We start from the raw sequence: 14782 nt of genomic DNA, 5'->3' as shown, positions 1-14782 counted from the left end.
ATAATAAAGCCTGAATGCTACTGATATATGCTATTTATTGACCACCTATTATGTGCAAAGTTTCCTACCAACCTAGCAGTTCGTGTTATTTTTTTATCCACGCCCAATTTACTAAAAATTTATGCTAAAGTCAGCAAACAAAATCTAGGTATGAAAAAAATTAAGAAGTGTGATGAGAAAACACTTTGAAACAGCAACATTTAAAGAAATTATGCTCACATCTCCAATCCCCCTCAGAGTACTTTTACAACTTAGATGTTTTCTTTTATTATCAAAATTTTAAAAAAATCTTTAGCTTAACGCTTAAAACGTTGCAATATATTTGTAAAACAAATGTACATGATCTAATTTTGTCTAAAATTGGTGTTTGGCTTAGTTTAATATATGTTCCCCTCTATCAGGTTCCTTAAGAACAAACAGGGATTCCTATCATGTGGTGCTATCAATTCACAAATTATGAAACCTATTCCTTTTGGGCTATCCTTTGACTTTACATCTAAATCAGTGATATTTGACTTAATTCCTTACTAGAGAAATTTAATCACTTCACATTTATTATGATCACTGATGGGTTCAGTCACATTTCTGCCATCTTGTATTTTTTCCTTATATTTTTATATTTCCCCCCCCCATTTTTGATTTTTCCTTAACTGCAATATAACTCTAAAAGTAAATTTTTAAAAATTATAAAATTAAAAAAAAAGTAACTGTGCATCAACCATCCCATGTTTTTCTTAAGTAGTTCCTTCACTTGGTCATTCTACTATTTTTCCTGAATGAATGTTTTCAAGAAAAAAAAGTGGAAAGGAAACATAATATGTTTCTTATTTCCCTTTACCTGATACTGCCACCTGACCTGATTCTGCCAAATGAGAGTCCGGAGCAAGTTCTGACCAGAGTGTCGATACTCATGATTTTCGGGAGGCAGCTTCAGCAAATCAAATTTTGAGCAGGAGAAAGGAGAGTTACTCTAATTCCATATTACTGTATTAAAAATATTTTTATTTAGTGGATTTATGTTCTTAACTATAAAACCTGCTACAATTTAGTAGAATCCAACAAGTTAGCAGGATGCAATGTACCCTCAGATTTTAAAAGGTAGCAAAATGCCAATTTTCTGCAATTAGCAAAATCAAACATTGGCAATGCAGAAACAGAAATTAATCAAGTCCAATTTGTAAGACCAAATAAAACATTTCAAAACACTACACTCTCATAACATTCTGTGATTTTTCCTTTGCAGCATTTACCACTATTAATTACTGGCATACTTATTCATTTATTACGAGGGTACTCTGTTTAACAATAAGCTCTGTGAAGGTAGACTGACTATGTGCTTTATATCCATGGACTCCCTAGCATCTACCATAGTGCCTGGCAAAAAAGTATGTAATGAATACACTGTTAAAGGATAAGTGAATTTATAAAGTCTTCGAGACTTTAGTATTAAAACTATTGTAATGTATGTTTAAAACTGAGTGAAATCAAGAAAATAAGTTTTATTGTTGACCAAGGTGACAATTCAAGCATGTGTAATTTCTATAATGCAAAAACAGCTTTCTCACAAGGATCGTATTACACTATTCTTCATCATTTTTACTGCATATGTACAACAAATAGAACTTTAAAAGATGAACGACAACTTTATTGCCAACAATAGTTTTTCTAAAGTTTGCATGGAAAAGTATGTATTTCCATTTACATTAAACTAAAAGATAATAAAATTAGGCTTAATTTTTTTTTTAATAAAGGTATAACATATATCCTATAAATAACTAGCCATTAATGCATGTCTACAGATACCCGATATTAAATAATTTCATTTTCTCTAAGATATAGTGATTTCAAAATACAGTGAAATCAGAAGTAGGAAAAGATTATCAAACTAGGAAGACTTTCAAATATAATCTATTTACTATTAATTTTACATTCTTCTTTAATTTTAAAGTGCCACTTAATTTACATATTCTTATCAACTGGCATAAAAATGGATTTTGTCCTCAAGAAAATATAGCCTAATGTGAAGCTTCACATTTCTGATCACTCTCACAAAAGTCATACTCATTTTTTAAAAATCTATTTACATATATTTGAGTCTCTTCTTGTCTTCTATCCATGTTTTATTCAAAATGTATGTGAATTTACAAAGCTGGATGACATACCTAAGAATCTAGAAAAAGCCTCGAATCTAAAAAATGATTTGGTACTGAAATTTCAAAAGAAAAAAATCACTGGCAGTCTTTTATAAAATATATCTCTACTGAAATACTAAATCGCCCTTTAAGACATGAAAATACTATGTATATGACACAACAAATCAGATCAGCCCATGAAAAACTGATAAGCCTGAATAGGAGAACTTCCTTAACACACAGCTTAAAGTTAATACAGATATTTAGCAAATACAAAAACAGGATCTCTTTCAGGTTCCCATCCAGGTTCATAAAACAGTAAAGTCACAAATACATAATTTATTATTGGGTCACCTTCAAATAAATTGTCATGTAGTAAAATTCTTTCTTTATAGTTACCTTTCTTTTCCATTTCCTAATCATCTACAGATTACCGACTGAAATCTCTTATACCAGAAGTGTACAGCAACAAAAATGTAAGTATGAGAATTAAGAGACCGGTGGAGTAAAAATAAGGAAAATTAGAAAGCTCTGCCATGAAAAATGGTTTTGAGAATGTTAACTTAGAAAGTCCAACATATAAGTCCCTTTTTAATCCTAAAATCACAAAAATTTTAAAATCTTAAACTCCACTCTACAACAATTACTTGTGAGAAGAAATAAAAGCAGTAGAGGACATGACAAACATGAGGTTACTATGTTTCTACGAATGCTCTGTATTATCTAGTCAATAACCATTTGTTTACAAATTACCACCTTCTGAAAGAAATCAAAATTGAAATGACTAAAGGAATTCAATTTACTTAAGGAAAAAGTTTTTCTCCCACCAGCACCATCATTAACAGACATTAAAAGCACAATGGGAATAGCAATTATTTAACTATTATTGCAAAAGAAACAAAGGAGAAATTTGTTGAGTTTTGTGGAATCTAGTTACAAGTTCAATAATAATATGTGAATGTGACATATCCAAAAGTCTCAACAGACAATCCATTACTAGAATAAAATGAAATACTTTTAATATGTTAAAATAAAACAAATATTTCAAATTTTTCATTAATAAGAGAAGGTTATATAGGCTTACTAAAGGAACTAGCTACTATTCCTAGTTTAAAAAAACCCTCATTGCTAACAGTGATAAGAGTTCTCGCCCTGAAATATATTAGTTCCTGTGCTCCGTTTTTTTATCCTAGTAGTTACATCCTATTTCTCAAATGAAAACAAACATTATCAATTTTAAATTAAAAACAAAATATCTAAATGTATTAAAAACATGCTGCCCGAAAAATCTCAAATTAGTTTAATTCCTTGGTTCCCTGGAGAGTTCTCTTTTGTCCCTATAACTATTACTAGGAAGAAAGAACAAGAGTTTAAGGAGGTAAGAATTTGTACAATTATAAAACTAGGCATAAGTTAGTGTATTATTTATGTATCTAAAAGAAATTGGACATTTTTCTTTAAATCTTTATATTTTTACCTAGATATATTCATGCTCTTATAATTTTTACTATTAAAACAATGGTTATGTCCTGTGTAAATCTATAAGACTTCAACATTGACAAAGCATTATTTTTAAATAATTCCATGATTTTAATGGTTAACATAAATTGAATCATAGGCATTGCTATGTAAAAGAGTGGAAAGTGACTGAATTCTTTTTACACTAAGTATGTGGAACTTCTACAGTCAAAAACAATAAAGACTAAAAAAACAAGACAGGGAAACATGCAGCCAACCAATATTTGATAAATATGTCAATAGCTGGGATACTCAAGATAAAATTAATAGTTTAAATTAGTCTAATCTTACACTTAAAACTGCTAGTAAGAGAAAATTTATAGTAAAATATATATTCCTCATCGCTTTTCTTTACAAACATGATTTGGGGGAAATATAAAATATATATTTAAAAAAGCATTCAACCCAAATTAAAAGCAAGAACCTAACTAGTAAACTCCTTAAGAACTCAAAGGAAAGAAGTACGCCCACTGTAAGCAGAATAATTTAGATAACAAATTTATGATGAAAGATTATTAAAGACCTCTTTTTGGTCACCTTTGTTACCTGGGTACTCTGATACATTCCTCTGATCCTAGCAGGCCAAGTTGTCCATCAGAATCGAGACCCCAAGCATACACCTGGCCCTTGTCATTTAGTGCTAACGTATGAGCTTCTCCACATGAAACAGCTACGATATTTTGGGCATCCAGGGCAACAACCTGCTCTACAGAAATCAAGGAGAGAGATATTACATTCTAGTTTTGAACTCCCAATGAGAATAAAACACAATCTTCATCTTGTATTAAAAAGCTAAGGAAATGCTGAAACAGACTAAGTATAACATCAGTTATTCTGAAATATCTAACCAGTATGTTCCACGCAAAATTTTCATTGTAATAAATACAGATATATATCATAGGGCATAATCAGAATATTAAGTGACTTGAACATCTGTGGGAAGATGTTAAGGGTTTGTAAAGATTCTCTCAAAGTGTTCTTCATTGAAAGCCATTACCAATAAAAGAGTCCAGCTGAAAAGGGGATCATTTAAATAACCTGGGCTCTGTTTTTTAATAAAATCACAATTGACAGATATAGATACTACTATGGAGTGATTCTGAACTTAATGAAATAATCTGAATTGGCAATTTCTAATAGGAAACAAATTCTTTACAGAGCTCAGAAATAAAGCATCTACTGGATATGCCAAAGAGAGAAGTGAAAGGCAATGTGACCATAACAGGTTTACGGACTGCTATTTTAACATCAAAGATATCAATGAAGTAAACTTATTCCCTTAGTCTCTTTAAGATATGTAATGTCTCAGTTTTTTACTTCGTACAAGTTTTTTTAAGATGCCATTTAAAATTAACTTTGTTTTAGCTTAAAAAGGAAGCTATAATTTGTCTTCAATAAACTGAAAGCCTCATGTCAAAAAGCTGTTAAAACTGAATCAATCAGGGTTTCTTCAGAAGCATATTTCAGCTCAATGTACAAGCTATTTAATAATAAAACAGATTGCATCAAGGATGTTTAAATCTCAATGTATAGAAAAATTCAAAATGTATCTAGATTACTACCTTGCATTTTAAGGTGGGAGGTTAATCCTAAAAATAGCCTCTAGGAATCTGCACAACTCTAATGATATGATATTTTAAGTACTTACCTTAAAGTACTGTAAGTTAATTCACAAAACTATTAAACAGTATGTGGAAGTTCATTGTACTAATCTCTCGCTTTTTGTGATTTTATAAAATTGTATTGCAGATACATACAAAAACAAAAAAAAGGAAAACAAGCTATAACTCATTGTCTACCAAAAATATTGAGAAAAAAGACTTAAAAATATGGCATCATCTGTTTACATCAAAACATTCCCATAAATCTTAATTATGAAGAAATAAAACACACAAAAGATCTGTTCTCTCTCAGAGGCCCCAGGAATAAGTCAATGTCTCTCCAAAACAATCCTCAAAGAAAACTAGCAAAGAGCAGAAAATAACAGGATGACAAGAGGGATGAATAAGACTGGATGGTTAAACAATAACAATTAAAGAGTACTTTATAGCAATGGCTGTAAAATCAAAGGCAGCAAAAATCCAAGAAACAAAGAAGAAACAATCATTCATACCAAACACTAATATTTACTGTATATCTCTCTTGTGCTCCAATCACTAGAGACAAAGAGATGATTGTTTAAAACAGAGTTGTAGAGTTTAGTCTATAGAAAAACAGGTGAGATAAGGACTGTGATTAAATGCTAAGATGAAAATATACAAAAGGGACATGGGAATAGGAGATACTTATTAAAGCCTCCAAAGATACCAGGAAGAATTCCAGAAGACACTGATACTTAAGGTAAGTCCTGAGCTGAAGCAAGAGGAAGAGATTCCATGCACCCATTTAAGAAAATTCAATTTGTTATAGTAAAACTAACTAACTAAAAGCAAAATGGAAAGACTGACAAAAACAGGGAGAAAATGTTATTCATATCTCAAAGAAATAATCTCTCCAAATTTTAAAGACTTACTAGAACAAAAGCAGTAATTCAATGCAAAATGAGTAAAAGATCTGAACTAATAGTTCACAGAAAAACAAATAGAAATGACCTCTGATCACAGATGCTCAACTTCATTGATGAGAAAAATGTAAATTCAAACTACATCGAGAAGCCAATAATATGTTCCCTTTGAAAATTCATAAAGCCATACACTCGATTTGTATACTTTTCTATAGGGTTAACCTTCAATTATAAAAGTTTACATTTATCAAAAGAAGAAGACAGGCTACAAGAAAAAAATTGCAAAAGACTCATCTAATAAAGGACTGTTATCCAAAATAAAAAAAATAAAAAAAAAAGAACCCTCTTAAAATTCAACAAGAAAATGAACCATCCAATTAAAAAACAGGCAAAAGACCTAACAGACACCTCGCCAAGGAAGATACACAGACGGCAAGTTAAGCAACTAAAAGGATAGTCTACATCATATGTCATGAGAGAAGTGCAAATTAAAATGAGATACCACTATGTACCTATTAAAATGGCCCAAATCCAAAACAATGACACCACCAAATGCTGACGAATAATTAGAGCTACAGATCTCTCGCTCATTGCTGGTGGGCATGCAAAATGGTACAGCCACTTTAGGAGACAGTTTGGCAATTACTTATAAAATAAACATACCCTTATCATAATCCAAAAATTGCACTCCCTGATATTTACCCAAAAGAGCTGAAAACTTATATCCACACAAAAACCTTCATGTGATTATTTATAGCATCTTTATTCAAAACTGCCAAAACTTGGAAGCAACCAAAATGTTCTTCAGTAAGTAAGTGGATAAACTGTAGTACACTCAAATGATGGAATATTATTCAGCACTAAAAAGAAATGAGCTATCAAGTTATGAAAAGACATGGAGGAAACAAATACATATTTCTAAGTGAAAGATACCAATCTGAAAAGGCTACATACTGCATGGTTCTAACTATATAACATTCTGGAAAAGGCAAAACTTTGGAGACATTAAAGAGATTTCATCTGCTGGGGAAAAGAGCACTCATATACTGACAGTGGGAGTATAAAATAGAACCACCTTTATGGAAAGGAATGTGTCAATACCTAACAAAACATATACATTCACCTTTGGACCTAGCAATTCCATTTCCAGGAAATTATCCTATAGATACACCTAAGTGCTGACAGGTAATAGTATATGCCACCCCAAAATATGCCACTGCAGTAGATTATTATTTTGAGCTGAAGGCCATTAAGGAGGAGATACAAGAAAAGCTCTCTGATCTTCCCCTATTTGCATAAAAGCAGGACATAAATTTGTAAAACTGTCCCCCACTTCCTTCTCTACCAGGAAGGACAGAAGTTAATCACCAGAGACAACTCTAGACCCTTAATAGCTCAGAGATGGCAGCAATGAAACCTACAAAACAAACTTTACTTACTAGCCCTTATCTTCCATTAGTTCTCCTGTATACTTACTTTTCTACATTTTACCAACCCAGAAACTAAAATGTTACTTCTCTAAAATTTTATTGTTTTTAAGATGCTACATAAGCACATATTCTATCACACCTTGAGTTACTCATTACTGAGTGCTCCCACATGTAAGTGCAACACATGTGTTAATAAACTTTTGTTTTTCTGCTGACAATCTGTCTTTTGTCTAGACAAGTCCAAGCTAGAGAATCTAGGAGGGTAGAGTACAAATGCATGTGTGTGTGAACATGTATGTATTTATGTATATTTCCAGGATTGTATGTAACAACAAAAGACTGAGAATATTCCAAGTATCCATCAATAAAGATTTCAATCTATACATTGGAATACTATGCTCCACAAAAAAATAATGAAGAAACTCTACATGCCGATATAAAAAGATCTCAAGAGTATATTACCGAAAGAGGAAAAAAACAAGATGTAGAACAGTACACATGATTTGCTACTTTTTGTGAAAGGGAGAGGGAAGAATATATATTCATATTTGTTTACATCTACATAAAGAAATTTTAGAAAGATTTAAAAAAATAATAAACGCAGTTACCTATAGAGGTTGTGGGTAGAGGGGGAAATAGGGTGATCAAATAAGAGCAAAACTTCTCAATGTGTACTTAAATTATTTTGGTTTTTGAATCATGTGAATATACTGTCTATTCAAAATAAAAAATAAAATTTAATTTAAAGAATTAAATAGAACATTAGAGAAAATAGATAAGGCAATGTATTAAAATCAATGTTTTCCCTTTAAAACTAACCTGAGCTCTTTAATTTTTTTCTACATAGTAATAACTAAAGATAAATAACTTTGGTTCTTGCAGAGTTTTAGCCTCATCAAATTATTGAGGTACCTATTTTGAGAATGAATAACTATTACAGAAATACATTATTAAAGAAACAAACACCATTGTATGCCTGGGGAATAGTATTTAATACAGGCTTTTCAAACAAATACACAAAACTGGTTAACTTCTTTGTATAATAATTAAAAATTACTTATTTTTTCCAAATGGCTCAAAATGAATAGCCTCAACCATTTCCTCCCACTATGCTAGAAAGTCAGATCAATGGTACATTGAGACATTTCACATTTAGGTCAAATTCTGGTTAAATGCTTGAAACAAGATAGCCTGAAAAGAAAGTCAATGATAAGTAAGAATGAAAGAGGAATAAATGAACTCAGCAAAACAAAAAAATTACTAGAAAGACTGGCTCAATGCTGCCCTGTGTGAGAAAGAAAGGAACATAGTATTCATATCAAACCGAACAGCTAACATTTATTGAATGTTTACTATGTACCAGGTTCTATAGTAACTCAAGTTTTAATTACCAAGCTACACATGCCTTTTGTGGTCAAGTAACACAATTAAAAACAAGAAGGGATAAGTGGGGATTAAATTCACTATAATTTAGGATGAGTATGGATATATAAAGAAAAGAACAAAAAAAAAGAAAAACTTGCTAAGCATGCCCATTAAAAAAATTGATTCCTTTGATAAATAGGTGCTATAAGATGTTGGAATTACAAATGTATGATGCTAAAGGTTTAGTAACAGCATATAATCATTACATTTGATTATAATCTAGAAATAAACGATCTGTTTTAAAAATATACAAATAAACAGATGGAAATATGTGGCAAAATGTTAACTGTTGGTCATCGTGCTACTCTTTCAACTTTTCTTTATGCTTCAAAATGTTCATATAAAAATTTTGAGATAAGTAACACTGTTCGTATCAGTATTTATGGTTCACAATACTCCTCTTCAAGGAAAGAAAAAAGGAACATTTAGTTCTGGGAGGCACAAAAAGGCAAAGAAAACATAAGTGGAAGAGATTGCCCTGGGAAAACAAAATACATTTTTTCAGAGACAGGTGCAAAAACAGAAAACATAAAGAACTAGAGAGATGTATGTAATATATCCATCTTGGAAAGACTGATGGCAGATATATTCCACATACATGTCTAAAAAAGTCTTAGCTCATCATTGCTTCTGCTTCTTACACTTGTATTGTTAAAATGCAATATTTCTGAAAACAGATGGGACATCATTTTATTGAGAAAAAGTCCATTTTCTTTACTCCATAAATGCGAAATACTGTCTTCTTTAGATTTATAAAAATTAAAATGTTCAACCTAATGATGATTTTCAGCTCTACTTCATCTTTTTCCTCCTAGTTGCTTTTGTATACACATCTGATTTGAGCAATTGTTCACCTACACATTGCATCAAATAAATTTTCCTGCGCAAACATCATAAGATGTTACACATCCTTTTTGCAATACAGGACAGGTCCAGATTCTTGTTGTAAAAATGCTACAAGATATAATCCTTCCTGTTGAATAACTAACTGAATAAGAATTCCCTATTTCCTTTGGGACCTAAGAAATATATTCAATTCTTGAATTTGTGAAAATTCATGTAGCCTTATCATCTCCAAACTTACTGTTTAAGAGCTCACTTTGTAAGATCTATTTCGCCATCATCATATAGTGGTGCTATCTACATTCACTTTCTGATTTCTCTAATGATTGTGGAACATCTTCCTCTGTCAATTTTCTTCTCTTTGCCATTAAGGACAGAAAATGAAAAATTCTACATTCTCAACAGTAGTTAATGAAAGCTACAAAAAGAGAGAAATAAAAGCTAAAAGATGGTGACTGCAGACTTCTTTTATACCTTTTTAAAAGATGATGCAAAACAACACAACATATGAACCTTCTAAGAAACCCCATCATTGTTTCTACTTATAATCTTAATATTTTTATTTTAGTCTAGTTGGGATTACAACCAATTATTGTTATTTGCAATAGTTATCTTCTATAAAATCACCACAAACACTTACTTAGCAAATAAATGAACCACTGCCCCTAAGGAAAAATAGTGTTAGGTTCCCACAAGCCTCTGATCACCATATTTTCAACAACTAATCAATACATAACATTTCGTGTGTCTCTAAGACAACTTAATATACTGTTGATTCATTAACACTGAATCCATAGCCAATAGCACTATAACTCATGTCACTATATTTTCTTATAAGGCACATCACAGCCCTCTTGAGCTTAGGAACACTAAACAGCACTTTAGCACTAGGCTCAGGGGCCATTTTAAACAATGAAACCACCCACAAAAAGTAAAAAATGCAAAAAATGTGTCACTAAATATACCACAAAAAGACACTCATAGTTTGAGATCTTAAACAAGAAGGCAGAGCACTGCTTTGTTGAATCAGCAGGGAATGTGCACATTAGGAGATTCAAATATTTTGCAGTTCTGCACATGTCCAGGAATAATCATGAACAGCAGTCCCATGAGTACTGACTATGACCCAGGCGGATTTAATAATAGTACACACATAAATACTTCTTCCCAGACGACCAATCACAAAATATACAAGATGGTCTATCAGGAATCTTCTGCTAACCATGGTTTGAACCTGACATTAAGATACAATCATCATTATCAATATGCTCTAAGAACCCTATAAACAAAGAAAACTAACAATAAAGAATGTTTTGTCCTTTGGGTATAAAGGTAATGCTATAAAAACATCATTAGCAACATATTCACAACTAGCATCTCTTAAAAGCTACATCTTATTCAAAATCTAAAACAGCTACTTGAGAAAAATATAAACATTACATTATCACTCTGTATCTTGTCATCCACAGATCTCAAAATCTTACTGTTATTGGATGTTACTGTGTTCCCCCAAGGTTCATATGTTGAGGTCCTTCCTAATCCCTAGTACCTGAGAATGTGACCATATTTGGAAATAGTGTCCTTGAGGAAGTAATTAGTTAAGATGAGGTCACATGGGAGTAGGGTAGGCACCTAAACCATGGCCTAATAAAAGGGGTAATTTGGTCTGAGACAGGCAAAAAGGACAATGCCATGTGAAGGAATGCCTAAGACTGCCAGTAAACAAGAAGCTAGGAGAGGCCTGGAACAGATCTTTCCCTCATAGGCTTTAGAAGGAACAAACAAACTCTGTTGACACCTTAATCTTAAATTTCTAGCCTCCAGAGCTATAATACATCTCTGTTATTTAAGCCACCCAGTTTCTGGTACTTTGTTATAACTGCCCTAGCAAATGAATACACAAACGAGTATTTTCAAGTTCAAAACATTCCTGTCAAGTTAGCCAAATATTACCATCTATGTTTTAAAGGCAATCCACATGCCAGCCAGATGGGTACTACTTATCATGGTGATCACTTCATAAGGTATGTAATTGCCTAACCACTATGTTATACACCTGAAACTAAAACATTGGATGTCAACTATACATGGAAAAAAAATTTTTAAACAAAAAAGGCAATCTACAAAAAATTAACTTATTCTGAATAAGTACAGATAAACTCGATTTTGAAATTCAGAAGTTTCTAGTTCATAATCACACTAGAAAGTCATGGGTTTCCATGCCAAAGGGTTAAAAAAATGGCAAAAAAATACATTTATACAAAATTGGCAAAAGTCACATTTTTCAAAACAATCTTTAAAATATACGCCAAAAAAAAAAAGCTTTTTAGAGAGCAAGTGGCAATATATTACCATTCTATATAGGCATACCCTTTGACCCAGAAACTTTCTTTTAGGAATTTATTATACCTTGTAAAATGATGTATATTGAATTACAGTTTGTAACTATTAAAAAAAACGAAACAGGAAATAACCAGAATTCCAGTAATAAGTTGGTAAACTATAGAATATCCATGCAATAAAAACTGATGCTTCTACTAAAAATGTCTATATAGTAACATTAAAAGATAGAAATCTATTAAATGAAATGCAAACCACAGATCTTTATGTATATGTGTATAGAATTATGTATTTAATACAGGTATAAAAGATATAAAAATATAAGCAAATAGTAGTCATCTTTAGAATATAGGGGGAAAGGTGGCTTCCACTTTTTAAATCATACATTTCTTCTGTAACTTTAAAAGAGAAATAAAGGTCATGTATTATTTTGAAGATCAGGAAAAAAGGAATTTTTTTTAAGGTACAGAAATTCCCCAACTTATAAAGTGACCCTGAACTCCAAAGGAACAAACATCCTCTAGGGAAATAACTAACCTGGAGTGATAGATTTTCTTACCTAAGAAACAGAGGCTATAGTTAGGTATTATTTTATTTTTTAAATGGAATATATAGTTAAGGTAAATGCTGCCCACAAATATCTATCCTAAACTTTCCAGAACTGATAAAGCAAAAGAGCTAAAGCCGGGATAGGTGAAGGATGCAGATAAATTTCTGACATCCAAATTTAAAACCCAAATAAATTTTTCTATAAAGTTATACAGATCAGTTAAATGTAATTATTAACAAAATATTATACTTAGGTATAATGTGTTTTAAAGAAGATAGGTTTGAAAACGTATTTTTGATATCTAGCAATATTTCTATAAGCAAAGAAAAATTTTAAGTTTTAAAAAATACAATTCATTCATAAATCAGGGATTATCTGGTGTAACAGCACAATTACAAAGCATGATCCAAGTCCGCAACTGATCTTAACTCTTAATGAAGTCTGAGTTTAATGCAGTCCTACACATAATGTTAATTTTAAAAACTGAACCTTAAAGTTTGAACAACTAGCAATGTTTTAAATAAAGAACAAAAATGTTTGTTAATGTTTTATGTTCAAGCAATAGGGTCAAAAAACAGTATTGTTACAAACATCAACAAGCACAGCCATATTGATAACAATTACAAAACCAAGGTCAGGAGAATTTACTTTGATACATAGCTAAAGAGGCACCATTTCAACTCCTTAGTAATTCTACCAGATGTTTAATTCTGCCATAGCTTAAGTTTCAAAATCCTCTGTCCTATCATGCCTCACTCGTTGCTATAAACATAGGTTTCCTCTTCTCTCTGAATAACTTAAAACTCTAACAAGAGCAACACAAGGTACACTTAAAATCCATCTCTAAAAATTTAAATTTCACGTTACCTCTTTATAAAATTAAAAAGGTACTATATAACTCCATTCTTGTTTAAAAATATGTCACACACACACACAAAAATGTCACATGCAGCTTCAATATATACACAGAAAAAAGACTGGAAAAATAAATATCTATCTTTAAATTGTCAACACTAATTATTTATAAGTGGTTTTTTTTCTTCTTTTATTGTTCTTTAATTGCTTAAACTACTAAATGTGTAACGGATATATTTTGATTCTGACTTTTGGAAAATGAAGACATTAATCACTTAAGATTAGTGAATAGCACTAATAACTAATTCAGAATGCTTTTTTTTACTTTAAATAATCATATGGCTAATTTTGTTAGAGATAATAACCGAAAGGCTACTTCACTTAATCTCTATTCCTAAAGTGAAATTATTGTTTATTGACATTTTTTAAAGGTTCTCTAATATAATACATATAATGATCATAAGGTATATTATAAAACAAATTAAGATGTTAAAAAAACTAAATATAAAAAAATTACATTAAAATGTTTATTCTCTTTTATTTTACCAATAATTACCAATAGGAATTTGGACTGGTACAATCCAAGGTCATGAAAACATTTTAATGAGTTCTCTGATAGAATCTAAAGTTAATATAAAGTAATTTATATGTCATAGTAGACAGCCCATAATAAAATAATGCTTAGATAGAAATATAACTAATTAGATTTTTAAAATTCTTTATTATGGATGTTTACAAGTTCATACCCCTTTTACGAATTCTATCTACAGAGAGGTATACAGTGAACATATATAAAGAGCTTATTATGTGCCTGGCACTGTGCTAAAAGCACTTTATTTAATCTCATTTAATCCTCATAACACCACAAGGCAAGTGTACCATCATCCCTACTTCACAAATAAAGGCACTAAGATATAAACATTTTCCTATTTATTGAAATGTTGTCTTTTTGTTAATAATACAAATAACATTGCTTTAATAATTTATTTTCAAAATATACTTAAAATTTTATAAATACTTAGGGCTTTACAATATTTTTTCTTTAGAAAAGTCCTTTCTAGATGTCTAAGAACCGATGAAACTAATTGCTTTAAATAGGAAAGAAGTTGAAATATAAGGACTCCAACATAAATATAATATCAAATAGTTGCTTTACTTTAATTTCTTTTTAACACAAGAAAGAACG

The 14782-nt window shown here is 30.8% G+C and overlaps 1 protein-coding gene across 10 annotated transcripts in view; it reads right to left on the bottom strand.

Moving 5' to 3' along the window:
* HERC4 (HECT and RLD domain containing E3 ubiquitin protein ligase 4) overlaps window positions 1-14782 on the bottom strand; it is a 122166-nt gene that overhangs the window by 91837 nt on the left and 15547 nt on the right. For 8 of the 10 annotated variants that reach the window (XM_025049384.1, XM_025049385.1, XM_025049383.1 and 5 more), the window contains 2 exons: window positions 4197-4356; window positions 839-928 (listed from right to left, as the gene is read on the bottom strand). In XM_025049384.1, coding sequence (XP_024905152.1) covers window positions 839-928; window positions 4197-4356 — 250 coding nt within the window. The remainder of the gene's footprint in view (window positions 1-838; window positions 929-4196; window positions 4357-14782) is intronic. The other 2 variants (XM_015592221.2, XM_006915584.3) reach the window with 1 other exon arrangement.

The sequence above is a fragment of the Pteropus alecto genome, unplaced genomic scaffold (genome assembly GCF_000325575.1).
Source record: "Pteropus alecto unplaced genomic scaffold, ASM32557v1 scaffold155, whole genome shotgun sequence".
Taxonomy (NCBI): Eukaryota; Metazoa; Chordata; class Mammalia; order Chiroptera; family Pteropodidae; genus Pteropus; species Pteropus alecto.
The sequence above is the reverse complement of the archived record's forward strand: the minus strand, read 5'-3'. Positions and strand labels throughout refer to the sequence as shown.